Here is a 26,428-nt window from a genome sequence, read left to right as displayed (position 1 = left end):
GGGGCCCGGAGGCGAGGGGGCGACTGGGAGCCCGGGAGGGGCGGAGCCTGGAGTGCGGGGGGCGGGGCCGGGATGCGAGGCCCGGAGGCGAGGGGCGGCTGGGAGCCCGGGAGGGGCGGGCCTGGAATGCGGGGGGCGGGGCCGGGACGCGGGGGCGGGGCCAGGAGGCCGGGAGGCAGGGCCAAGCGGCCGGGGGCGGGGCCGAGAGGCGACTGGGAGCCCGGGAGGGGCGGAGCTAGGAGTGCGGGGGCGGGGCCGGGGGCGGGGCCGGGCGTGGCGGCGGCGGCCCCCTCCCCTCCCCTCCCCCCGGGCGCCGCTCCCCGTCCGGCCTGGCGGGGGCGCCCGAGCGTCGGATCAGGTGACCGAGCGTCCGTCCGGGGCTGCGGGAAGCGGCCTCGTTCTCAGCCGCCGGAGACGCCGCCGCCGCCGCCACACCTCGCGGAGGAGCCGGGGAGGGCGGCGCGGAGGGCGGCGGGGCGCAGGGCGGCGCGGGCGGAAGGGCGGCGGGCGGGAGGCGGCGGCGGGGGCCGCGGGGGCGCGGGCGCGGGCGGCTGCGGGGCCGGGCCCGAGGCCGGTGTGGGCGCCGGGGTCATGGGCGCGCTGCCCTGAGCCGGAGGCCGCGGCGGGGGACGGGGCGCGAGGCGGCGGCGGCGGCGGCGGCGGGGCCCGGCACCATGTCGCGCGCGGTGCTGCAGCCCAGTCAGCAGAAGCTGGCGGAGAAGCTCACCATCCTCCACGACCGGGGCGTCGGCATGCTGACTCGTCTCTACAACATCAAGAAGGTGCGCGCGGGCCGGCGAGGCGGGGGCGGGGGCGGGGGCGGCGGCGGGGGCGGGGGGCGCGGGGCCGGGCCCGGGCGGCCGCCGAGCGCCGCGGCCTGCGGGCGGGTCCTGCGGGCGGGTCCTGCGGGCGCGTCCTGCGGCCGGGCCCGGGGCCGGGGTGACGCCGCGTCGGCCGTCCGCGCCCCCCCCGCGGCCCCCCCAGCGGGGTCCCGGGGGAGGGGGAGGGAGGGGGAGGGGCAGCGCGCGGCGAGCGGGGGCGGCGGGGCCTGGGAGGGCAGGGGCCGCCCGCGGGGGGGCCGCGAGGGTGGAACCAGTTTTCTTCCGAAATACTTGTGGCCGTGAGTCACTGCGACCGGAATAACCGCCTCCCCCCGCCCCTCCCCCTCCCCGCCCCTCCCCACCTGGCCCGACGCCCCGGGCCCGTCCCCCGCTCGCTGCGGGCGCAGGACCGAGAGCGCCCCCGGTGCGGCCCGCCGTGGCCCCCGCCCCGCCCCGCCCCGCCGCGGCCCAGAGCCCGGGGAGAGTCTGCAGATGGCTCCGCCGGCTGAGCCCGGGCCCGTCCAGGTAGAGCGGACGCGGCCAGGCCCCTCCCTCCCGGTCAAGGCAGAGCCGGTCGGTGCGCCCAGGGCCTCGGTCGGAGGGGAACGAGGGCTCCGTGGGCACGGCCGGCCCCTGGGTCTCCAGCGTTGGCCTTTCCGGGTCTGACGAGCGTCCCCTCGGGCTGGACGCCGCCGGGACCCCAGCGTGCGTCCCTCGGGGCTGCTGCTGCTGCTGCGGACACGGTTCTGAAATGCAGACAGTGAGGCTCGAGCACGAAAGTAGATCGCTGCAGCCGTTTGCCGAGGATCCTGGCCGCCCAGGGGGGACTGTGCGCCTCTGGGTCGGGCACATGGGGTGTAAGGATCGCTGCTCCTGTGGCCCGGCGCGGTGCAGCTCACCTGAGCTGCCCCCCCCAGCTCAGCGCGGCCTGGAGAGCCCCTGAAACCGTCCAGGTTGTCACAAGGGGGGGGCAGGAGCGCAGCATCTTTACAAAGAAGCCGTCTGCCTTGACCCGAGAGCCTCGGCCACACGCTTGTGCACTTGCAAAGAACTTGATTTTCCTGACTCACAGGCTGTGTTGACCTGAGCTTTCTGGCCAGATTATTATGCTTCTTGACAGACTCTGAAACCGGTTCCTCTAGGAGCTTTGTCCAAAAGGACGAGCAAGGCAAACAGTACTGAAAATTACTAGACCTGTGGTATTGTGGTTAGAGGAAATGGTTATGATGGTTTTCAGAAGAGGAAGTGAGAGTGACATCAAAAGTGATTTGGGTGTTTGGGCGACCTACCTTTCCAAGCGTGCCTTGAAACACGTCTATGGTGTAAAATACACCCAGACTTTATCTCCTCCACCCTCATATAAATTATACAGGAGATTAAGCCGAGTTTTAAGCGTTTCAACTCGTATTATTTCAGTTCGCTGCCTCAGAAGCATATTTTTTCACTTCCTGTTTGTTGAGGAACTTCAGGCTCTTCTATTACTGAGCTACTGAAATTTAAAATGGATCGAACCCCAATGGTGACATCCTAGGGTCAAATATTTTTGAGTTACTGGAATGTGTTTCAGCCTTTAACACATATTTAGAATTTATTGAGGAATGTTTTGTCTCCCCTGCCTGATGGTGAGTTCCCTCTGGGCAGGGAGAGTGCTACTCATTTTTGAATTGCTTGTGCTCAGGCCCTTACCTGGTCTACGGAGTCTTGAGTCAAGTCTTGTTGAAGAGGACGAAGACACAGTATGTCTTAGGTTATACGTATATGTTTAGCATATGAGCGTATGATCTTTATCTAGTTTTAATAGTGCCTTTGGGTTTGCTCTCCTTGTGTAATTTTGCATACAAATGCATCAGATAGGTTTAGAATATTTTAGCCTGTAGAGTTGTCTGTAAGACTGGCACATCTTCCTGGCTGACTAGGGATTGAAACATTTGTTCAGAAATCTTGCCAAAAAAAGTGAGTAAGATTCGTTCACCATGTGTTTGTAAGGTTCATGCCGCCTGCATTTTTTATGACAGTATAAGCTACATAATCTTTTAGATCTCAATCTCAGAGTCCTCAAAAAAACACAAACCAAACCCTTCCACTACACAATACATGTCTACCAATCACTTACTACGTTTTTACTAATGCATACGTGCATCACATTGCCTGTCAGGTCCAGTTGCTCTGTTTCTATTGGAAGTCTGCATGGAAATATTTTAGTGAGCATACACAATGAAAATATTTAAATGACCTGAGTAAGATAGCTTCATACTGTGATCAAAAATAATATGCTTTAATGCTTGTCATAGGAAGAAGGTAACATGGTTGTTGAAAATATTTTGCCTTTTTAAAGAAAATTTCATCAGTTGAAAATTTTTTTGAGGTCTTAATATGTACAGATTATGGAAAATTTAGCAAAATCGTAGACACCTCAGGCATGTGAGAACACATGAAGGAGTATTTTAGAGAAAAGACAGGAAGGTGGTAGGTAGTTTTACATTTAAATTTATTTGTTTCTTGGTTTCTTACAAGTTCTGTTTGGTTTTTTTTATTGAAAATATGTCTTTTTCCAGACCTGATAATGCTACTCACTTCTATCTTGACTTTTAACATTTTCCAGGCTACTTTTATATCTTTTACCGTGGCATGGTAGGCAGTGTGGTTGTGGAAGTGGAGTACTAGGCCAGGTTTGGGGGGACCTGCCTCCCAGTCTTGAGTCTGTCGCTAAGAGTTCTTTAACATTGGGAGATGTCTTGACTTCCCTGAACTCCATTTTTTCCTCATCTGTAAAATGGGAAAGTTAACTGTTAAAAAAAAATGGGATCCCTGGGTGGCACAGCGGTTTGGCGCCTGCCTTTGGCCCAGGGCGTGATCCTGGAGACCCGGGATCGAATCCCACATCGGGCTCCCGGTGCATGGAGTCTGCTTCTCCCTCTGCCTGTGTCTCTGCCTCTCTCTCTCTCTCTGTGACTATCATAAATAAATAAATAAATTTTTTAAAAAATGCTAAAGTCCATTCCAGCTCTGATTATCTTTTCTCTAGAAGTGATAGCCCATTTTAAACAGTGCCTAGGCTCAGGTTAGTTTTCTGTAATACACAGATGGCAGTGCCTTCTCTGCCTACCTCACGAATATAAAAGACAGTAACAATGTGAACACAGTTCAGAGCTTCAGTGAACGTAAGGTAGTATTTATTTAGGAGTCTCAGCCACTATTTTTGGGCGACATTTGTTTCTCTGAAATTTTACTGCTATTTGCAAACACATTCCCAAATACCAAAACATTTTAGCTGAGTTCAGAAAATACTTGTTTTTTTTTTTTTTTTTTTTTTTTTGTCTTTCTTTTCCTACCTGTCCCCAACCTGAACTTGATGGTTCTGTACCACGAAGGTCTCCGGTAATACTTGCATAATTTTTCTTGTTACGTTATTGCCTTAATTCTAAGGGATAGAAAAGAAGAGCCACCCAACTATTGCAGACTTTTTTTTTTTTTGAATGGCGTGTGTTTGCAGATTTCAATGCACTTCCACTTGTTTTTTAAAAAAATTCCTCAAAAAAAAATTAAAAAAAATTTCTCTTATTAGTGATTATTTTTCTTTTTCTTTTTTTTTTCCGTAGTTTTCCCCCCGTGATTTTTGGATATGTTTATTTTATGAGGAAAAAAATGAATGAAATAGCAGTGTAAAAAATTGAAAGTATTTGGCTGGTATCTGCTTATTTAATGGAGAAAAAAAGATGTGTGTGAAGGGTGTAGTGCAAGGTAAAGGGAGGGGGAGCCACCTTTAGCTTTCTCTTTCAGTGTTAACCTTTCTTTTCATTTAGGGTATTTTCTCTGTTCCTCAATCAGGAGCAGAAACATGCTCCAAAGATTGGCTTGTAGCAAATTGTAAACTAATAAGTATTATTAGTATGAGATTTTTTTCTCATCATTATGGGGTTTCATTATTAAGAGCCTTAAACATGTTAAGGAAACATACATCTCTTCATAAATCTGAATTATGTAATTTTATTTATTTATTTATTTATTTATTATGCAATTTTATTTTTCAGGAAAGCTACTCATAAAAATAAGGATTTGATAATCTTTTTTGTTATGTTGGATGGTAGGCTGAGGAGATAAAGATCACTGAAAAATACTTAGGAAAACTTTTTTTTTTTTCCAAGTGGCAATGATAGATTGTCCCTTACGGACTTGTTAAATAACTTAATACTAAGCTTTTCTACCTAATACAAAAGGAATATATGTTTATTATCAGCAACTAAAACATAAGAGCATTGTGTCACTTCAGAAATTCTTTGCCTCCCCTTCTCCCACTTTTAAAAATAAGCCTATATACTTACATCCTTTTCTGTACAAATGCTAACATATGTGCATGCATATTTTATTATATTTTGATTAAATTAGACTCTTCACAAAAATAAAATTGAAGCAGCATGGTGCAGTTTGCATATCAATGAAATTAGGGTCCTTAATATATTGCTTGTGTACTTAGACTAGTAAGAAAATTATAAAGGAATGAACATACTTAACTATCTATATCCAATATGTAAAAAATGAGGGAGCTCAGATGAAAAGTATGTCAGTGTCAAAAGTTCCTGTCCTTACTGGTTGGGATGATTGAAAGATCTATTCCATATTCTTGTTTGATAGCATAGGAATGTTCACATTAACTGAAGTTCCAGCAGTAATTTTGAGTCAGCTCCAGTAGTTGCACATTTTAAATGTTACTAGAACTAAATAATTTCATCTCTTTATTGCCCAATAAAAATAATGTGTAATGAAATTAACACTTGCTGCCATTTATTGAGGCTTTACTGTATACTCTGTATTTTTTATTTTATTTTTTTAAAGTTTCTTTTTTTAATTTTTATTTATTTATTTATTTAAATTTTTAAAAATTTTTATTTACTTATGATAGTCACAGAGAGAGAGAGAGAGGCAGAGGCACAGGCAGAGGGAGAAGCAGACTCCATGCACCGGGAGCCCGACGTGGGATTCGATCCCGGGTCTCCAGGATCGTGCCCTGGGCCAAAGGCAGGCGCCAAACTGCTGCGCCACTCAGGGATCCCCTATATATATATATTTTTAATTTGTCTTTAGGTCTGTGATACATATACTTATTTATTAGTAAAAAATTTGAATTTGGAGAGATTAAATAACTTACCCAAGTTATAACTTACCTAAGTTATTTTGGGTAAATAACTTACCCAAGATATTTATTATATCTTTTTTTTTTTTAAACTTTATGTTTTACTAACCTACAACCAGTATTGGACTCTTAATTCATGACTCTCAGATCAAGAGTCACATGTTCCTCTGATGAGTAGGCCAGATGCCCCATGCCCAATTCTTATTCTAGAAAATAATAAGAATTTAGATTGATACCTTTTTTTATTGACCACTAAGATGGTTTCTAATTTAATTATTTTGCCATTAGATTTATAGTCATTATTGACATTTTTGTGGGAGATACAGTTAGATTTTTTTTTTTTAAGATTTTTATTTATGTATTCATGAGAGACACAGGGAGATGCAGAGACACAGGCAGAGGGAGAAGCAGGCTCCATGCAGAGAGCCCGATGTGGGACTCCATCCCAGGTCTCCAGGATCATGCCCTAGGCTGAAGGCAGAGCTAAACTGCTGAGCCACCCAGGCTGCCTGAACACACAGTATCCTTAAAGAAACATGTACATAAACATAGTACAGAAATTGTTTTGTTTTGTTTTGTTTTTTACTGGAGATGACTTTTGTATGAACTTTCTGTGGATTTGCATGAAAAGATCATTGAGATCATACTAACTGTATCAGAACAATTTTTTTTAAATTAATTAATTTGACAGAGGGAGAAAGGCAGGGAGAGAGAGAGAGCACAAGTAGGGGAAGCAGGGGAGGGAGAAGCAGGTTCCCCGCTGAGCAGGGAGCCTGACGTAGGGCTTGGTTCCTGGACCTTGGGATCATGACCCCAGCCAAAGGCAGATGTTTAACTGAGCCACCCAGGCACCCTGGGTAATTATTTTTTTTAAGAAAGATTATTTGCAAGAGAGAAAGAGAAAGAGGGAGGCGGGAGGGCGGGTGGAGCCCCATGCAGATTTATTTATTTATTTGAGAGAGATTGAGAGAGCGCGTGAGCTCACACAGGCGCGAGCTCACACAGGTACGGGCAAAGGGAGAGGGAGAGAATCTTAAACTCTCTGCTAAATGAGCCCCACACAGGGTTCTATCCCAGGACCGTGAGATCGTGACCTGAGCTGAAATCAAGAGTGGGGTACTTAACCGACTGAGCTACCCAGGAGCTCCTGAATTTGGAAATTTGAATGTATTTTTTCATTTTAAATCTTACATACAGTTAAATGGTAACATTTTCAGGTTGGGCTCTCTGCTCAGCAGAGCCTGCTTCTTCCTGTCCCTCTCTTCTTCCCCTTGTTTGTGCACACTCTCTGTCTCTCATAAATCTCAAAAAAAAAAAAAGAAAATTCTGTAACATGAAATATAAGAAATGCAATTAAGAAAGTCAACTGGTAAGTTTGTTTCTTTCTGTCTTGGGCAGAAACTAGTAATTAGTATGTCAGTCGTATGCTTTTTCTCTTCTCAAAATGCGTTTTGTTGTTGGCGGCTTTTTATTATTGCCTTTATCAGTAAATGTAGTAAAATCTTATTTGGATCCTATTAGACATTTGCAAATAGTATAATTAGACTGGCAGATTCTTTACTTATCTGACAGCGAGGAGACTGGCTCATCATTTCTTCAAATATTATTCTGCAGTGTCTTAAATGAGTTAACAAACTTCATACACTCTTAAATTGCTAATTTTTAAGTAGGGTTGTACATGTGCCAGTTTTAAAGGAATTTCTTGTTTTAAGTAAAAGCCTGTACTGGAAAATACTTTTGTTATTGCACAGCTGATTATTTTAGATACTTGACAGTAATAAAACTGCATTTTTAAAGAAGTGTTTTATAAATCACATGAACTATTCTTTTAGTTAATCCCAAATTTTGAGGGTTTCCTTTTCATTCATTCATTTCCTCTTTTATTGAATGTCTGGGGAGACAAATAAATTAAGATGCAGTCTTCAGTGCCAAGAAATTCACATTTTAGTAGGTTACGAGAGATTTACAGATACTTACCTAAAATGTATTATGTAAGTGTTCTTATGGGAGTCTTGAGAAGGGTGTTGAAGATTCCATTCTGGGGAAGAAGAGATAGTAACTTTTGTGCTTGATTTTGAAGTACTAATAGCAGTTTCAGGTAGGCAGTGACAGGTATAGTCAGTCATTATTTAATGTGCCAGAACTTTTGTTCAGCAGAATATATAAAGATAGATATATATAAGGTTACAAAATAATGCCCTAGTAATGTCTAATGTCCTTGCTGGCATACAGCCTCTGAACTTCTCTCTCGTTTTCCATACTTGCAGTATATTCTATAGCTTGAGAGAGCTTGATTCAAGATAAAGCTCTGATACTATTTTTTTAAGCTTTGGACAAGCTATTTAACTGTTGTTCCAGGTTATAGTTTCTTATAAATTGGGGAGACCAGTTTCAAAAGTTTTTTTTTTTTTTTCTAAGATTTTATTTATTTATTCATGAGAGACACAGAGAGAGAGAGGGAGGCAGAGGCACAGGCAGAGGGAGAAGCAGGCTCCATGCAGGGAGCCTGACGCCTGACGTGGGACTCGACCCTGGGTCTCCAGGGCTGGGCCCAGGGCTGGGCTGAAGGCGGCGCTAAACCGCTGGGCCGCCGGGGTTGCCCCCTGAAAATGTTTAAGAGCAATAGTGACATACACATCTTCTTATGAATTGAATAGTAATTGGTAACTCATTTGAATCATTAAAGTTTTTAATAATGAATTTTGAAATACATAATGCTTTGAAATATTTAAGTTTGTGAAATTCCCAGAACTTGTGCTTTGAGACCAAATACCATAATATATATTTTTAAGTTGGCCATTATTGGCTCTAAGTAACAGTTATTGATAAATTTGCATTAACTCAAAAGTATTTCTAGTAATTCCAATATACTTGCCTATAAAGCCTCTTAATCTAAATTTTAGCAGTGAGTTGCTTTTTTTCCCACCTCAGCTCAAGGGGAAGTTCAAAGCAGATTGGTTGGCCAAAATGTAGGTGATACACAAGAAAACAAAACAATTAGAGACTAAACCACTTAGTTTACTTTCTAAAAAACTGCAAGAATTTAAGGCTTGTTTTGCTCTTGATAATTTTCCAATATTTATTGAAAATTTTCATTGTATTTCTTTCATCATTTTTAAAAATAGAAAATAAAAGAATGATAGGTAAGTTGTTTCTATAGTTTTTGATTTTAGGTAATGTCTGTTTTCCCTCTAAGCATTAATGACAGTTAATTTCCTTTCAGACTCAACGGAGAATCTTGGTCCTGTTTTGCTTTTAGTTTTGCAAAACCTTTAAAAACTATGATTTTTCTTGTTTACTGAGTAAAAATTAAATTCCTGTTTCTAGCATAAATTGGTCACATTTTACATTTTCCTCTCCTTCCCTGACATATTCAGATAGGGCTAGTTTATTTCCTGTACTCTCACAAATAGCATTCTCACTCTGAACTCTGGAATTTTGTTCATATTTTCCATTATGTTATTATATTTAAAAAATTGGTTTGTTCTACAGTATTTTGGCAAAGGAATGTGTTTTATTGCTGAGTTAGACTAACAGTTAAAAATGAAACTGATCGAATTAAGCAGATATTTCCTTTTTAAAAATATTTTTATTTTATTTTTATTTTTTAAAAAGACTTATTTATTCATGAGAGACATAGAGACAGAGGGAGAGACACAGGCAGAGGGAAAAGCAGGCTCCCTGCGGGGGGAGCCCGATGTGGGACCGTGACCCATCCTGGAACCTCAGGATCACGCCCTGAGCCAAAGGCAGCCGCCCAACCGCCCAGCCACCCAGGCGTCCCCAGATACTTCCTTTGATAGTAATTACTCCAATTAAAGTTTTGGGCGGTTGAGGTAATTAAAGAATGGAGATCTTTTGTGTGTTTTTTTTTTTGTATTTTTTTTTTTTTTTACTTTTTTTCCAAGCATATATTTTTAAATAACCATTTTAGTGCTTTGGAATCTTTAGGTACTCACAGCTAAACCTTGAGCAAGTCACTTAATTTTTCTGAAGCTCCTTTCCTCTCTGCTGAGAGACACTTTTTAGACAGTTTCAAAAGCATAGATGTTTTACACACAACAGGTGCCCAGTAAATTTTCTTTTTATTCCTCATTCTTCGTTTTTTTTTCTCTTGATTGTTGCTTAACCTGTTACGAATAGATAGAAGACTATTTCTATATTTGATTTTTTTTAACATGATACGTTTTTGAAAAAATACGTAGCATTAACCGTGTAAGGTTAGTCTGTGGGATGTAATCTGACGTTGTTACAGCCTGAGGGAAGGATTTGGGAAGGGGTTTTTTGGTGGTAGATTGGCAGAAAAATTAGTTTTAAAGTCATACTTTAAAGTTTGGTCTTAAAGTTTTTAGTGAAAGATCTTTATTTTGTGGCCTGAATAAAATATAATGCGGTTTTCTAAAACATTTTTATTCTTTATATTTGGTAGTAATATTATATTTATGTTTCATGAAGAAAATGAACTTGGAGATGTTGATTAATAATTGATACTGAGCTAATACTGAAGTCAAATGGAAAATCTTACTTTAATAATTGGGAACTCACTATAAATATCAATGTATTTTTGAGAAGTTTTATTTTAAAAAGTAGAAGATGATTACTTAGAACTTACTAAGTATTTATGTATCAGTCACTGGAATAAGCACTTTATGTGCATTTTGTCTTAAAAATCTGAGCAGTTTATCCAGTGAAGCAGGTAGTATTAGTGCCCTTAAGTTTATGGCTTAGAGAATTGAGGTTCAGAGATTAAACAGCTTGCCAGGAAGTCATATGGGCTGTGCTCCTGACTCAGAGACAGATTTTTTAATTATTATATTTAAACATTCCCTGTAACACGAGTACAATTTTATCTTCTACATTAAATAGTTCTAACTTTGTTGAATTTAAAGATAAATAGAATATTCATAGAAAATAAAGTTCTAATTGTGAGAACTGGAAATTTAAGTATATAGATATTTAAATTTCCTTTAGATCTTCTGGAATTTTAAATTGGAATTTTAAATTACAATATTTTATGCAATATGAAAGCTTGCTGAGTCAAGATAAAGTCACCTACACAGTTTTGAGGTTGTGGGTTTTTTTTTTTTAAGTTCTGTGGTTCAGATATGGTTTCCTTTTTGTCTAGGAAAAGTAGCTGTTTTAACCACTCATGCAAAAAAACTTTTTCTTTTTTTTTTGATAGGACCATAAGGTTCAGTTATTTAGATGCAGTTTTGCCCTGTACTCCCTTTTTCTTTTTCTCTTTTGGTATGGGAAAGATAGAAGTATTCAAAAGTTTTGATTGAATTAGTAACTTGTTAAACCTTTGGTTCAGTCTTTGTGGTAAGCCTTTCTGATACATATCAGTCTAAAATTTATTAATAACCATTGTATGTATTTTCTTAAATGTGGTACTTCAAAGGGTGATATTTTTGAGAGTGTAAGATTAATTTTGTGTAATTTTGTAGTTGAATTAGGATGAAGTAGAGTTTCAGGTATACAACTGCAGGCAGTGTTTTTGAAATCTAGGTTATTTTATGATTTCTTTGTCCTCTGTGTCCTGAGAATGAAATGCTTTCAGTTAGGGTAGAGAAGAATAATTTTTATAAACTGAGATATCTGGCTAGTTGCAATTTTGCTATACTACTTTGGTATGATAAGAAACCCATTTTAACTGAATTACTAAAAGTATGGCTTTTTGTCAGATTTTAATTACTTAGACATTAGTTTTTTTTTTGGCCTGAGTGTTCCCTATACAGTATCACTGTTGGTATTAAGTAAATAAATCAAGCAGATTGATTTCAGAAAACAACAACAACAACAACAAAAAAATAGGGCCTAGTTCTGTATAGTATCTATGAGCCTCGTGTAGTTTATTGGCATATTGGAGTGCTCATGGTATTCAAGATATTTGTGTAAACTGCATGCACACATGTGTGCACACACGTAATCGGCCTAAAAACTTTTTAGGGTAAATTGCAATTATTATCAACCTATTTAGCAGATGGAAAAGTTGAGGCACAGAGGAGTAAAATCATGTGCCTATGGTTCTGCAGCTTAGAATTGATGGAGTTAGAATATGAACCTGGGCAGTCTTAGGACTCATGTTCTTAACTACCAGGCTAAACCCTTTCTGTAAGTACAACATATTTGGCATTCAGACTTAGGACAAATGAAGGAAATGTGCGATTGGAAGAGGGAATTTTAGTCATTATCATTAGTTCTGTATATTATGAGAAAGACGATTTTGCAATTATATTCTTATGAGACTTTTACTTGGGTAATTATAATTTTGAGGCGGTTTTTGGCAACAGCAAACATTTTTAGAGCATCTTAGAGTGCTTACCTGTTAGTCCTGCTAAGTACTGTACATGGTTTATCTGTCTCTTTTCTAATCCTCATAATGACCCTAGGAGGTAAGTACTAATTTCCCCATTTAAACATGAAGAAACAGAGTAGGAGGTATTTTGTAATATATTCAAGGTCCTATGGATCGTTAAGTGGTGAAGATTGAAACTCAGTAAGTCTTATTCTAGAATGTGTCTCCTGCCTCCTGGGATAGGATGTTTAGGTATGGCTCATTGAGCAGTGTGGAAAAAGGTAAATCAATTCCAAGGGAAAATTAAACAACCATTTATTTTTCCATTGAAATGAAATTGGATTCTTTTTGTTTTCAGTATAAGAAGGAAGAGTTCCTCACATACATACATGCATGTATGTGTATGAGAATACATAAGTTAGTTTGTAGATATTTGATTAAATTCTCATACAGTATAATTTGTGATCATGGGAAATGCATATGGTAGCCTGATGTATTTTCATTATTCTAAAGTCACTGATATTGTTGGAATGGAAAGCTAAATTTTAAAATACTAGAATATGGAAGATAAAACATACCATTAAAAAACTGAGTATAATTCGGAATCACGTTAGGATTCTGGACCACCTCAGGCGTATTTAGGGAACTTGATTTTCATTGTATTACATCGCTGTAAGGAAATGCTAATCTGTAGGTATTTCTATTTGGACAAACTCTTAGTATGTGGTTCTTAGTTATTCTCTTATATAGTATAATATTTTTGGGGAAGTGGATTAATTGGCAAATGAATTTATAAGAAATAATATTTTAAATGAACGATGGTCTGCTCTGAGGAAAAGTCAGGTACAGTTAGTATTTATGATGTTGAAATGAAATTTGCAAAGCTGCCTTGTGTCACTCTGGTTAAGGATTATGAAATTCTAAGTTTCTTGAGTTAATTTTGTTTTATCTACTTATGTTTCAGAATTAGGAGAATTCTTACTGCATTCCTATTTCCGTTTGGAAAATACAGGAATGTTTGCATTGATTTTTATACTTTGAGTTGGAAGGGAGTTAGGTGAAATTTGAAAAGTAGTTACAATTTGAGCTGAAGTAAAAGAGTCATCCAATAACGATTTATTTTTATTCTTGGCTACCGTTTCTTTTTAAGGTATGTAAAATTTCACTGACGGTTTTGCTCCTACTTTTATAGCTGCATGTAGTCTTCATTTTTTTTCTTCTAGTATTATTTTAAGTTTATTTAGAAAGAGCACCAAGAAACTTACATGGTTGTACACTTACACAATAGTATTTAAATATATATATGAATAATATAAAATCTATTGTATACTAAACTCGCTACTTAGAATACCTTTAGAGTTGTAGCACCATATAGTTGTTTTGTTATTCATAGTCTGCAGTGCATAAAGTTCTCTACTGAAACGTATGTCATAGTTTGACAATCATTGTTTACACGTAATTTTCTCTCTTTTTATTACAATGCTTCCCCAGCAAGGACAAGTTTGGAAGGTTTGCAAAGCTTTTCACCTTCCCTCTGCCCGCTTGCCCGCTTTCAGATCAGTTTCATGTTTCATAACTTCTCTTTCTGCAATTCACAACATAGCCATAGTAAACAATGAAAGAAACATTAAATTGCAATACGGTATTTCCTCACACGAAGTAGAGATATATAAGGGAGAGACGAAACTTTGCAAAGGACACACTTAAAAAAAAATGCAATGAGAAGTTAAATAGCAGTGCTACAATTTTAGTAATTCCCTAAGAAATAACATCTCACTAGCACGCAGTTAATTAAATGTCACATTACAAAATGCTGAATAGTATTGATTATATTTGGTAGTGCTAATAGTTTAGGTAAAAAGTTCTTTCTAATACAGTTTACTACAGAGAATGCTGTACGGCTGATGTGGTCAAAATGTAAACATTCCCATTCATTCTGTGCTTACGAGACGAGACGTAGGACAGATGCAGATTCATTGTTTTAAGTGCTGCTGGTATGATGGAAAGATAGTGCTGTAACTCAGATGTTCAGAGGAACAGGCAGTACACTTCAGTACTATAAAGACAATTTTAGCAGCTTCCAGTTCTTTTGAACTAGGGCTCTTGTATTAAAATGTTTAAAGTGAATGAGGAAGACATTTTGGAAAAGACATTTAAACATAAGCTTTTATTTTATAACACGTAGAAACATTTCCAGTACTCTTCTGAATATTTAATTTTGTAATATTTTATTAGCTTCAGATGAATACAATCCTACCTCAAACCAAGACTTTTATTTTCTTTTTCTTTTTTTTTAGGTTTGAGCTTTTTCCTTCACTGCTGTTCTGCGCTAACTGCTTTGAAACTTTCCATGCATTTTTTTCAGTAGAAGAACATCTCTGTACTGTCTCCCATTGCATATTTCAGCTGTGACAATCCCTGCACTTTGCCTATTCATTTTATCACCTGCTCACCAAAAACAATAAATATCTTTAATTTCTGATTACAGATTTGCTTTACTTGGTTTTAGAATAAGGATGCATTTCACCTTTTTATTACTGTTGTTTTATAGGCATGTGGAGATCCCAAGGCAAAACCATCCTACCTTATTGACAAAAACCTGGAATCTGCTGTGAAATTCATAGTCAGAAAGTTCCCTGCTGTAGAAACTCGCAACAACAATGTGAGTCATAGAAATTTTCGTATTACCTGATTTTTGCCATGTGTGAGAGAAAGTAATGGTTAGTGTAATACTTGAAGTAGTTTTTATTTGTCTAATTCTTTATATTTTGGTATGCCATTTATGTACGTTGATTAAGGGCTTTTCGGGACAATATTTTTATCTCTGAAACTGGAAAAAAAAGACTGAATCATTTTATTATAGAAAAAATAAAATCTTAATTTCTTACACACTTACTCCCTTTCAAGTTGCAACAGAAAGTAAGGTAATATGTATATATATTCCAGATATTTGCATGACTAGTTGGGGAGTTTTTCTTTATGGTAATAAACCTTATTTTGAGGTAAGTGAATGTCTTCATAGAACTTGTATTGTTTTTAGTAATTAGCTGTGTTTATTCTAAAATATATTTGTTTAGTATTTCTACAATTGAGAAAACTTTCTGAAAAGTATGTAACAAGGTAATACTGTTGGACCTTTATTTTTCCGTATTTTTTCAGATTGGATACTTTTTCATAATATATAAAATACAGTCATACTCACAGTTTTCCTGATAGGTTACAGAATCTTTTGGTAGTTCTTTATGATAATTTCTACATTTAACTAATTTTAGAAAATTGGAGTTAATTTTTATCTCACTCTGGTCTTTTCATATGAATTTTATTGACTTGGAATCTTCATGTCTTCTTTTAAATTTTTTTCTGTTTGTAGTCTCATGTTATAATCTTTGTTCTCTTTTTATGTACAAACTTAGTCTAGAAATTTCCTTATATATATGGTCTCCCTATTCCTAAGAAACTGTTTAAAAAATATTTTGTCATCTTTTGGTTTCCTCAAATCACGTATATTTATTGAAGATTCATATTTAACCTATGGATATCACCTTTACTTAAAAATAATGTAGGAAGAAAACACTAGTCAGAATTTATAGTCTGGTAAAGTGCTTTTTAAAGAACTAGAAAGTCTGTGATTCTTGTAAGTACAAGTTAATAGAAGTCTCCCTTTGTTAGAATATCGTGTTTTATAATTGGTATATTAATGTATCACAATTAGTTCCTGATTACAAATGGGTGATTCAAAGTATGCACTTCTTAAGAATACCGTTATTTGTGTGGAGAATTCTTTTTTCGTTGTTGACACTTCTTTTTCTCTGGGCTCATAAAATCTCTGTGATATGAGCTCTTCCGAGAGTCATTTAAATTTTGTGTGTGTGTGTGTGTGTGTGTGTAAATTTCCATATAAAAATAACCATAGTTCCTAAATCTGAGGTCTTTTCTTAGAAAATTAATAAGATACAATTAAATACATATTCACTGTTTTTATAACAGTAACATTTTTTTGTTAAAGAGTAAATTAAGAATCTTTGCTCTTCCTGATTTGCAGGGCAAACTTTATAATGCTTCTGTTTTTTGCTTTTTAATAGTTTTACTTCCCTTCTCAACTTCTGTAGTATAAAACTGATTTTTTTTTTAAGTAACAGTTTTATTAAGGTATAATCCACATATATCCAGTTTACCCACTTAAAGTGGGTTCAGTGGGTCTTTAGTACATCCACGGAGTTATGCATCCAGTACCACAATCAATTTTAGAACCTTTTTGTCACCCAAGAAACCCCAAACCTGTTAGCATTCACTTTTGTCAATCTCCCATCCCTAGGCAAACACTAATCTTTCTTACTGTATTGCCTGTTTTGGAGATTTCATATAAATAGAATCATATAACATGTGGTCTTTTGTGACTGGCTTCTTTACATTTTGCATAATGTTTTTAGGTTTATCCAGGTTGTAGCATAGATCAGTACTTCATTTCTTTTTGTTGCCAAAAAATACTCCATTGTTCAGATACACCATTTTATTTATTCATCAATTGATAGATGTTTGAGTTTCTACTTTTTTTTTACAATTATGATTAATGTTGTGAACATATGTATAAAAGTTGTGTGAACTTATGATTTCGTTTCTCTTGGATATGTATCCTTAGATGTGGAATTAGTCATGTGGTGATTTTTTGTTTGACCTATAAAGTCAATTATATGGTATTGTTGAATATTAGGCTGCTTGTGGAATTGACTCTGGTGTTTTGTTTGCAAAGCCTGACTTTTGTCTTAGAACCTTTGCATCTATTCTGTGATGCTGTTCTTTTGTATTTTGCCTACTGAGGTACTATGTACTGGGTGCTTAGGAAGTTTTGTGATCTCAGTTTTGATCTGAGCCTGCTAAAATCCTGGTGAGGGGTTCCTGGCAAACTTGGGTTACGAAATGAGAAATGAGTTCTGTTTTGTTTTCGTTTAATTTCATAGAAATATTTAATGGAGGTTTAAGGACTGGGAATGGTAGTAGCATCTGGGAATGATAGATACTCGTAGACTTCTGGCTGTTAGGTACACTGAAGATACGGTATTGATATCATGGTCGGGGTTTTTTTCCCTTATTTGGGTCATTGAGTCATAGTATAAATATGTGCCCCAGAGAGTATTTATCTCCCTTTATCTCAGGGAGAATTACTGGTTAGCATCATTTCTATTTTGATTCAGATAAGCACCACAGTTTCATAAAAGGCCATCATAAATTGTTTTGGTGAAAATTAAGCACAAATTTATTTTGAAGTTTCCATGATTAGAGTCGTGTGAAAAGGCTACCTATGTGCTCACGGATGATTATCTTACACTCTAAGAAAGGAGGGCGCTGCTGACAGATCTAGCCGGATTGGTGCCTAACATAGCTTTAACAGTGATGCTGTTGGGCTCTGTTGAGTCAGTTTTACTGTCTTGCTCAGGCCCCTTTGTAACTAGGTAGAAATTTTTATACTCTCTCAATTTTGGGTTTAGGGAAAGTCTGGATCAAAGAATTATTATTTTTTTTTCCTGAGTGCCCTGTAGGCTTCAAAGCAGGCTGATTAAATTAACATATAGTATAGGATATTATGTAATAATTTTTTAAATATTAAATAACAAATTAAGTAGTTTATAGCATCATTTACAGAATGACAAAGCAACTCTAATGTGAGACATAGCTTTAGAATCTGGTTTTATGTTTATTTATTTTTTAAAGATTTTATTTATTTGAGAGAGAGAGTGTGCGCACACACACACACACACACACACACACACACACACGGCATGAACAGGGGAAGGGGCGGAGGGAGAGGGAGAAGCAGACTTCTCGCTGAGCAGGGAGCCCAACCTGGGGCTCCATCCCAGGATCCTGGGATCATGACCTGAGCCAAAGGCACATGCTTAACTGACTGAACCACCCAGGTGCCCCTAGAATCTCTTTTTAAACATCATTTTATTCAACTGAATAAAAGTGATACCAGTTTATAATTATACCAGCACTTACTGAGTGTCTCATATGTGTCAGGCTATGTATTTTAATAGAGTTAATAGATTTTCTTATTTAATTAATTTATTATTTATTTATTTTTAAAGATTTTATTTATTTATTCATGAGACACAGAGACACAGGCAGAGGGACAAGCAGGCTCCCTGTAGGGAGCCCCATGTAGGACTCCATCCTAGGACCCCGGGATCACGACCTAAGCTGAAGGCAGACGCTCAACCAGGCATCCCTTATTTAATTTTAAATTAAAGAAAGCATTTGTGAGCTGATTGTCTAATTTATCTATAACATGATATCTTCTAGTATTTTGAATATGTGACTGCCAGATGGGTGCATAATTTGTCTCCTGTAAGTTTCTAATGAGCATATAGAGGGAATCTGTTATTTTCCTGGATAAAGAAAATAGTAGAAATTTCTTATTTTATTAACAGGTAAAAATTGTTTTGTCCAGGAAATTCTAAGGGGCATTTTAAGGAAATGTTTGGGTGTATGTATGTTAAAACATTTCTTCTGAAATATTTTTCCTAAAATATTTTAAACTTATTTCCTGCTTGTTCCTGTGTTGTATTTCCATCCAAAAGCTAATTTGTGTTTTTTAAAGATTTTATTTATTTATTTGACAGAGAGACAGAGAGTCAGAGATCACAAGTGGGGGGAATGGCAGAGGGAAAGGGAGAAGCAAGAGTGCCCAGTGTGGGGCTTGATCCCAGGACCCTAGGATCATGACCTGAGCCAAAGGCAGATGCTTAACCTGACTGAGCCACCCGAGCGCCCTAATTTGTGTTTTTTAAAATAGTAAAATTATCTGACACAGAGGTGTTATAAGATTTGTCTATTTACTGTACATTTCAGTATAAAATTTTGGATTTAATTCCCAAATTAATGGTAAAGTGATATAAATTACTGCCCTGTATATGTTGGATTAGGTCTTAACTCCCTAAGAATGAAGGCATTGTTGGTGAAGAGAGTGCTATTAACAATCTTACAGGGATTCTGAAGTGAGATATAGGCCATTATTGAAATAATTTGAGGGGCATCTGGGTGGTTCAGTTGATTAAGTGTCTGCCTTTGGCTCAGGTCATGATCCCGGAGTCTTGGGATCCAGGCTCACATCAGCTCTCTGCTCAGGGAGGAGTCTGCTTCTCCCTCTCCCTCTGCTACTCCCCCTGCTTGTGCTCTCTCTCTTTCTCAAATTAAAAAAAAAAAAAAATTTTTTTTAAATAAAACTTGAAAATTAAGTTTTCAAACTTACAGGAATACTTTTTTTTTAATTAATTAATTAATTAATTTATGATAGTCACAGAGAGAGAAAGGCAGAGACACAGGCAGAGGGAGAAGCAGGCTCCATGCACCGGGAGCCCAACGTGGGATTCGATCCCGGGTCTCCAGGATCGCGCCCTGGGCCAAAGGCAGGTGCTAAACCGCTGTGCCACCCAGGGATCCCCCAGGAATACTTTTTTTGTAGATGTTAATTATCTCTGCTCTTAAGGAACACGGTATTATAGGATACCTTGTAATAAATTTAAGTAGCTTATAGCATCATTTACAGAAAGACAAAATAAAGCAATTCTAATGTTGGTTGTGAGACATAGTTTTAGAATCTATTTCTATTTTTTTATTATTTTTATTTATTTTTAAAAGATTTTAAGAGAGTGAGTGAGTGCGTGTGCACACACATGAACAGGGGAAGGGGCAGAGGGAGCGGGAGAAGCAGCCTCCTCCCTGAGCAGGGAGCCAGATGCGGGGCTCCATCCCAGGACTCTGGGATCATCCCTTAGCCAAAGGCACATGCTCAACCGATTGAAATACCCAGGTGCCCCTAGAATGTGTTTTTAAATACCCTTTTATCCCTAGTGCTGAGTACGTAAAAGAAAATAAATATATGTTTGATGAGTGCATAAGATTTCCTTTATTCAATCATTGTTTTAAATTTATATCAGAACTCAAACTTAGTAATAATTTTTTAACTTCGTTATGTTATTAGCTAAAAAATATTCTTTTTAGTAGAGCTACACAAATACATCTTATTAATGATACTATTGAGAGTAAACTGGAATAAGAATAGGAGTCCCAGCTTCTTAAAAACATGAATGTATGTGGGAGTGGGATGGTGGTATGGAGGATGGGTACGGGGAAGCCTGACACACGCACTGTGGTTTAGTTAGTAGTTAGAAGGAAAGGGGAAGGACTTCCTTGTTTCTAGCTAATCTCTAAGAGAGCATGTGTTGTCTTGTCCTGGCTTCCATTATGATGAGGTAGTTAAGAGGTTGGACTTCAGAGCTAATAAACCAGAATTTGAGTTCTGGTCTTTCAACTTACTAGCTGAGTGGTTTGGGCGTCCTTTCACATCTAAAAGCCTGTTGGTTCTTATCTATAAAATTATGATAAAACCCAATTCTCAAGAAGCAGTTTAATATCTTCTAAGTACTTCACAGATCTGTGTGACAAATTGCTTCTGAGAAAAGGAAGCTGTTACTTAGATTACCTCTCTTTTTGGTCTACTTCACTGGCTTTTTTTGTCCTTTAAATGTGGGTGTTTCTGAATAATTTCCCCCACCTCCCCACTCCTCCCTGCCCCCCTTGCCTGCAGTGTATATGTATGAAAACATTTACTTCCATGGCTTCAACTAAGTGATATACTCTCTTCTTTTCTCTGGGTTCTGGATTAGCTACCTTTTGGACAGCAGCACAAGCAAACTTCATATCCAGTATTGAACACATGATTGTGATCCATTTTGTTTCTCTTATGTGGTTTCTGTCTTGAGCCATCATCCTCTACTTGGTTGCCTACACTAGAATTTTCAGAAATCCCTTTGACTTTTATAAAATGTCAAGTTATTTAGGGGTCATCAGTTTTAATACTTGTCAGTTTTAATAATGTCTTGAATTTATCCCCTTCAGGTCTGCATCTCCTGCTGGGAGAAACGCTGTGATAATCCAAACACTGCTTTTCGTCTTTTCCAATCTCTCTTATGTTGTCACCCTCTGCCTCCCACACTAGGGGAGACCAAACAAAACAAAACCCCTCTATTTCTCTGTGGTAACTCACATCTCTGTTTTCCTGGCCCAAGCACTCATCTTTGAATCCTTTTCTTTCTTTTTTTTTCTAAGATTTTATTTATTTATTCATGAGAAACAGAGAGAGAGAGAGAGAGAGAGAGGCAGAGACACAGGCAGAGGGAGAAGCAGGCTCCATGCAAGGAGCCCGACGTGGGACTTGATCCCGGGACCCCAGGATCACACCCTGGGCTGAAGGCGGCACTAAACCGCTGAGCCACCCGGGCTGCCCTGAATCCTTTTCACTAGGATATAGTAGGCCAGCAAATAATACTTTGGTTTTAAAAGGATTTATCTTACAATAAAATGATGTTACAGTATTTTCATGGTATATTTTGTCCTTAGTATGTCTCTCTCTACGCTAATGGAATATTATGCTAATGGAAACTTGTATATACGCTAATGGAAACTTAAAGAGATATCTGGTCTTGACCAATTAAACTTTACCAAAATTAAGCAGAACTAACTAAAATATCTGTTCTTTGAAAAAAGAATCATCAGGGTGCTTGTTTGGCACAGAGAGCTCAGGTCATGATCCCAGGGTCCTGGGATCAAGCCCCACATCCTGCTTCTTGCTCAGTGGGGAGCCTCCTTTTCCTCCTCCCTCTGCCTGCTGAGTTCCCTGCTAGTGTGTTCTCTCTCTCTCTGTGTCAATAAATAAAATTTTAAAAGAAAATAAAAAGGTATCATCAGTATTCATTTAATATTTTTTCTACATGTAATGGTCTTTAATTCTAACTTGAATAAACAGTAAATAAAAGAATGAACCCCTCATTAGCAGATGCAAGTAAGTCATGCTTAGATATATTTGAAAAGTATTTGAAATTGGTCAGATGCTGGCAGGGAATTGCATTAGCACTAATGACTTACCTAAACTGGTTTAAATGATCTTTTAATTTTTATCAAAATAATATGAATGCATGGTAATGAGTCAAGAAATTCAGAAGAATTTAGGATAAAAAGTGAGTATATCTCCTTCCTATTCCACTCTTTCCCAACCTGGTCATGTTTCTCAGAAGGAACTTCTATCTCTTTTTTTAAAATATTTTATTTATTCATGAGAGACACACAGAGAGAGAGGCAGAGACACAGGCAGAGGGAGAAGCAGGCTCCATGCAGGAAGCCTCGATGCGGGACTCAATCCCGGGACCCCAGGATCATGACCTGGGCCGAAGGCAGGTCCTTAACTGCTGAGCCACCCAGACGTCCCAGGAACTGTTATAAGAAATATGCTTATTCTTTTTTCTTTTATAAATTAATTTAATAGTGTTAGACAATATCTGTTATAAATTCTTTGCTATAAAAAAATGAAAGTTAATTTCATACTTCTTGCCTACTCTCCTCCCGATATTTGATAGTTTTTTTTTTTTTTTTTTGGTTAATATTTTTAGATCATTGGTTACTTTCTTTTTAAACATTAAATAATATAGTTCTCTATTTTTATAGCCTTACTTTTGGGCATATACTTAAATGTTGTCAAAGTTGTTAGTGCTCCCTTTTGTTTCTGAACTCATAAAGTGTTCTGAGATTGAACTATATGCTGATTCTAAAAATTAAAAACTGGTAAAAACCTGAGTGATTATTTTGCATTACTTCACTCCATTGTCACACTGGACTTAAAATAACTTTTATTACATGTATTTATTTATGTTTATATATATGTAACAGTAAAATTAAATGGATTCTTCTAGAATTATTTCATACTTAAATTTGTCTCAAAGGTATATGTTGATTTTTCTGGACTTACAGTAATGTGCCTTGATAGAATTCTTAAATTTATCTGTCCTAATAATCATATCACTTTTATAAGCTTTCCTTTTTTTGTGAAGCCCACCCTCCTATAACCCGCAGTCTTCTAACTTCTCTCTGGAGAAGTTAGAACTTATGTTAGCTTATGTCTGCTGCATAGTTTTCATCCCGGGAAATCTTCTTTTTGTTGTCCGTGGGCTTTCATATGGAGTTTTCTTAGAGTTTGGGAATCCCTTGAAATTGTGTACAACGTTTGAGTGTGAATATACTTTCAGCTTTCATTGTATTCTCCAGAATGGTTTTTATGATCCCAAACCACATCTGCTTTGAATCACAGTATTGTGTACTGTATATGCTAATTATACAAAACTGTAATCATAACCTCTTCAGCTCATTGATGCTGTTTTCTTGCAAATGAGACTGCAAGTGGACATTATATTGGGGTTTTATAGCGTAGCCCCTAGCATAGCCCCCAAAGAGATACATTCCTGGTATTTGCAATCATCTTTATGTTTTCCTCAAATTTCCTAAAGTTATATCTTGCCTTTAGTGATAGCTTTTCAACTCTTTCTCCCTTTGGCTGTAATGGTGATTATGATGCCCTTTGTAATAACAAAGGATGTTACCAATACCTAACATTTGTTGATCTTTAATTTTTATTTTTCTTGGTCATTTGTTTGAAGGAGGCTTTAGCCACTTTTAGCCTGGTGCCCTTTGAGTACTCTTAGCATTTATCATGGCAGGTCTGGTCTTTATCACAGCAAAAGTTATTTGCCAACATCCAGAATAAAAGACAACAAAAGAAATTACAATGGAGTAAATAAGAAATGTTGCAAAAACTCTTATTTTTCTTTATTCTTCTTCCTAGTGGTGATCTTGGCTAAAAATGTTTTAAATATGTATACCAATGATCTTTGGCTAAAAATAAATAGGGTAGTATATATTGTGTTAGCCCTCTGTCGATAGTATTGGGTAGGTGTAGAGCATGAGAAAATTTAATTGCTTATATATTTTTTAAGAATTTATTTATTCATCTGAGAGAGAGAGAGCATGGATGTGCCATAGGGGGAGGGGCCAGGGGAGGGTGAGAGGGAGAGAATCTTAAGTGGACTCCACACTGAATGTGGAGCCCCAAGCAGGGCTTGATCTTATGACCCTGAGATCATGACCTGAGCTAAAATCAAGAGTCAGATGCTTAACCAGCTGAGTCACCTAGGCACCCCTAAATTGCTTGTTTTTTAAGAAGTATTTTACTTTGGGAACATATAGTGTATATACAAATAGCCATGCTTTACTTTGCCTCTAGGCCTTTGTTTATGTTGTTTTTACTCTGGAAAAATACTTTTCTCTATAATCCTTCACTAGGCTAACTTCTACTTGTTTTTTGGGTCTATCCTTAGATGTCATCATTCCAGAGAAGCTTTCTTTAACCCTTTCAAATTAGGTTGTGTGCTGCATGTATAGTGTTCTCCTTTTATCACTCATTTTTATCACTTTATTCATTTATTTAAAAATTTTGTGGAGTGCTGTCTGTGAGCCAAATCCTATTCGAGAAGGCAGTAATGAATAGACAAATTACTGCCCCTGAGGAGCTTACATTCTATTGGGTAGAGATAGAAAAGGATTTAAATGTAATACTAGGTAGAGGTGAGTTCTAAGAAGAAGAACAAAGCAGAGAGAGTGTGGGGGAGATGCTTATTTACTTAAAGTGACCAGGGAATGCCATTCTGAGGAGGATGAAATTTGTAGTCCTTGAGATAAGAGGTGATAGTGGCTTGGGGTAGAATGGTAGCAGTGAGAAATGTTCAGATGCTGGAAATGTTTTTGAAAATAGAATCAACAGTAACTTACTCATGAGTTGATATGGGATATATGAGACAATAAGAAATAAGACCCCAAGATTCTGGCTTGAGTGGATAACAAAATTTCCTTGGATGAGGACACAAGAGGAACGGGTTTGGGATAGGGGTGTAGAAGAGATAGTACTCACCAGCTCAATATTAGATATGTTAAATTTGAGGGGCATACTAGAAATCTGAGTGGAGATGTTGAGTAGCCAGTTGTATATATGAGTCTTGAGCTCAGGCTAGCCTGCACCTGAGAAGTTGAAGAGGAATTACTCAGTGTTTTAAGAGGGAGAAGTGGCATAATCACTGAGTGTAGGAGAATGAATTGATAGTAAAAATTGGCGGTGAAAATGGAGTAGTGTTACTCGTTATGGTTTATGACCATGAATTCAGGTTGAGGTCAAGGCAGCACATGTATATGCTTTCTCTCATTGTGGGTTTTATCAGGCAATAATGATAGAGGGAGACAGGGGCAAGGAAGTAATACAGTGAGGGGCCATTCAATCTTAAGATGGATAAAAAAGGAAATAGGGCATAAGACGGTGAGTGAAAAGATGGTAGGGTAAATGGATAGGAGGTGCCTCCGAGTTCAAAGACTTGATAAGGATATACAGGTATTAAGAGGGTATTAGAGGTATTAAGTGGGAGTTATTCTTCCATTGATGCCATTTTACCTTGTCTCTAAATCTGCTATGAACACAAATAAAAAGGCCAGAAAGAAGCCAAGGCAGTTTAAGCATTAACGTTACTCCTGTTTATAGGCCTGTGAATTGAGGAAATTTAACATGAGCCACTCTCTGTCAGTATGTAAGAAAAATAATTCCAGTCTTCTCTGTTTTAAGATCTCCTTTAACTTTCCCCTCTTCCTCACCATCCTCACTACCCTTAGAAACTCTGACAATTCTTATTGCGGTCTTCCTCAAACTGGAGTGTGTGTGTGTGTGTTTTAAACCTCTTTCATGTAATTACTAGTTGGTGAGGGTCTTGTTTGAAGCATTATACATGATAGTTTTTCGCCATGTACTTTGTACCTAGAAGTTAATTGTGGTGTAACCAGCTTCTAAAACTGGATATTTACCTAGAAAAAAAAGTGAGAATTACCTGTATATCTACATATACATCCCTCAGTAGATTATATACTGATTTAGAGGGCCATCATTTTATTGTTTTATCCCCAGGTTCCCCCACAATGCCTGATAATCTAATAGGTTAGGATATTTGTTGACTCAATGAATAATATATTATTACAGTCTTCCCTTTCCCAGAGGTTACTTTTCGTATCACTTGCCGCTTTGCATTACATCTGAGAACTAGGAAGGAAGCAATTCCACTTTTAAGAATCTTCCCAAGAGGACCACCTGGGTGGCTCAGTCAGTTAAGCACCTGCCTTTGGCTCAGGTCATGATCTCAAGGTCCTGGGATCTCAGGGTCCTGGGTTCAAGCCCTGAGTTTGGCTCCTGATCGGTGGGGAGTTTACTTCTCCCTCTCCCCTGCCTCATCTCACCACTGGTGCTCTCTCTCTCTCAAA

General features: G+C 38.6%; 1 protein-coding gene across 13 annotated transcripts in view; it reads left to right on the top strand.

Moving 5' to 3' along the window:
• The first annotated feature begins 334 nt into the window (after positions 1-334).
• Positions 335-26,428, top strand: part of NCKAP1 (NCK associated protein 1) — a 102,002-nt gene continuing 75,908 nt past the window's right edge. For 2 of the 13 annotated variants that reach the window (XM_072752114.1, XM_072752111.1), the window contains exons 1-3: positions 592-782; positions 13,742-13,759; positions 14,802-14,912. In XM_072752114.1, coding sequence (XP_072608215.1) covers positions 675-782; positions 13,742-13,759; positions 14,802-14,912 — 237 coding nt within the window. In that variant the 5' untranslated portion in view covers positions 592-674. Of the gene's footprint in view, positions 408-591; positions 783-1,116; positions 1,347-13,741; positions 13,760-14,801; positions 14,913-15,196; positions 15,253-26,428 lie in introns of those variants that run through there. The other 11 variants (XM_072752112.1, XM_072752113.1, XM_072752115.1 and 8 more) reach the window with 11 other exon arrangements.

The sequence above is a fragment of the Vulpes vulpes genome, chromosome 3 (genome assembly GCF_048418805.1).
Source record: "Vulpes vulpes isolate BD-2025 chromosome 3, VulVul3, whole genome shotgun sequence".
In the NCBI taxonomy this organism is placed as follows: Eukaryota; Metazoa; Chordata; class Mammalia; order Carnivora; family Canidae; genus Vulpes; species Vulpes vulpes.
Note: the sequence above shows the minus strand (reverse complement) of the source record. Positions and strands in the feature narration are given on the sequence as shown.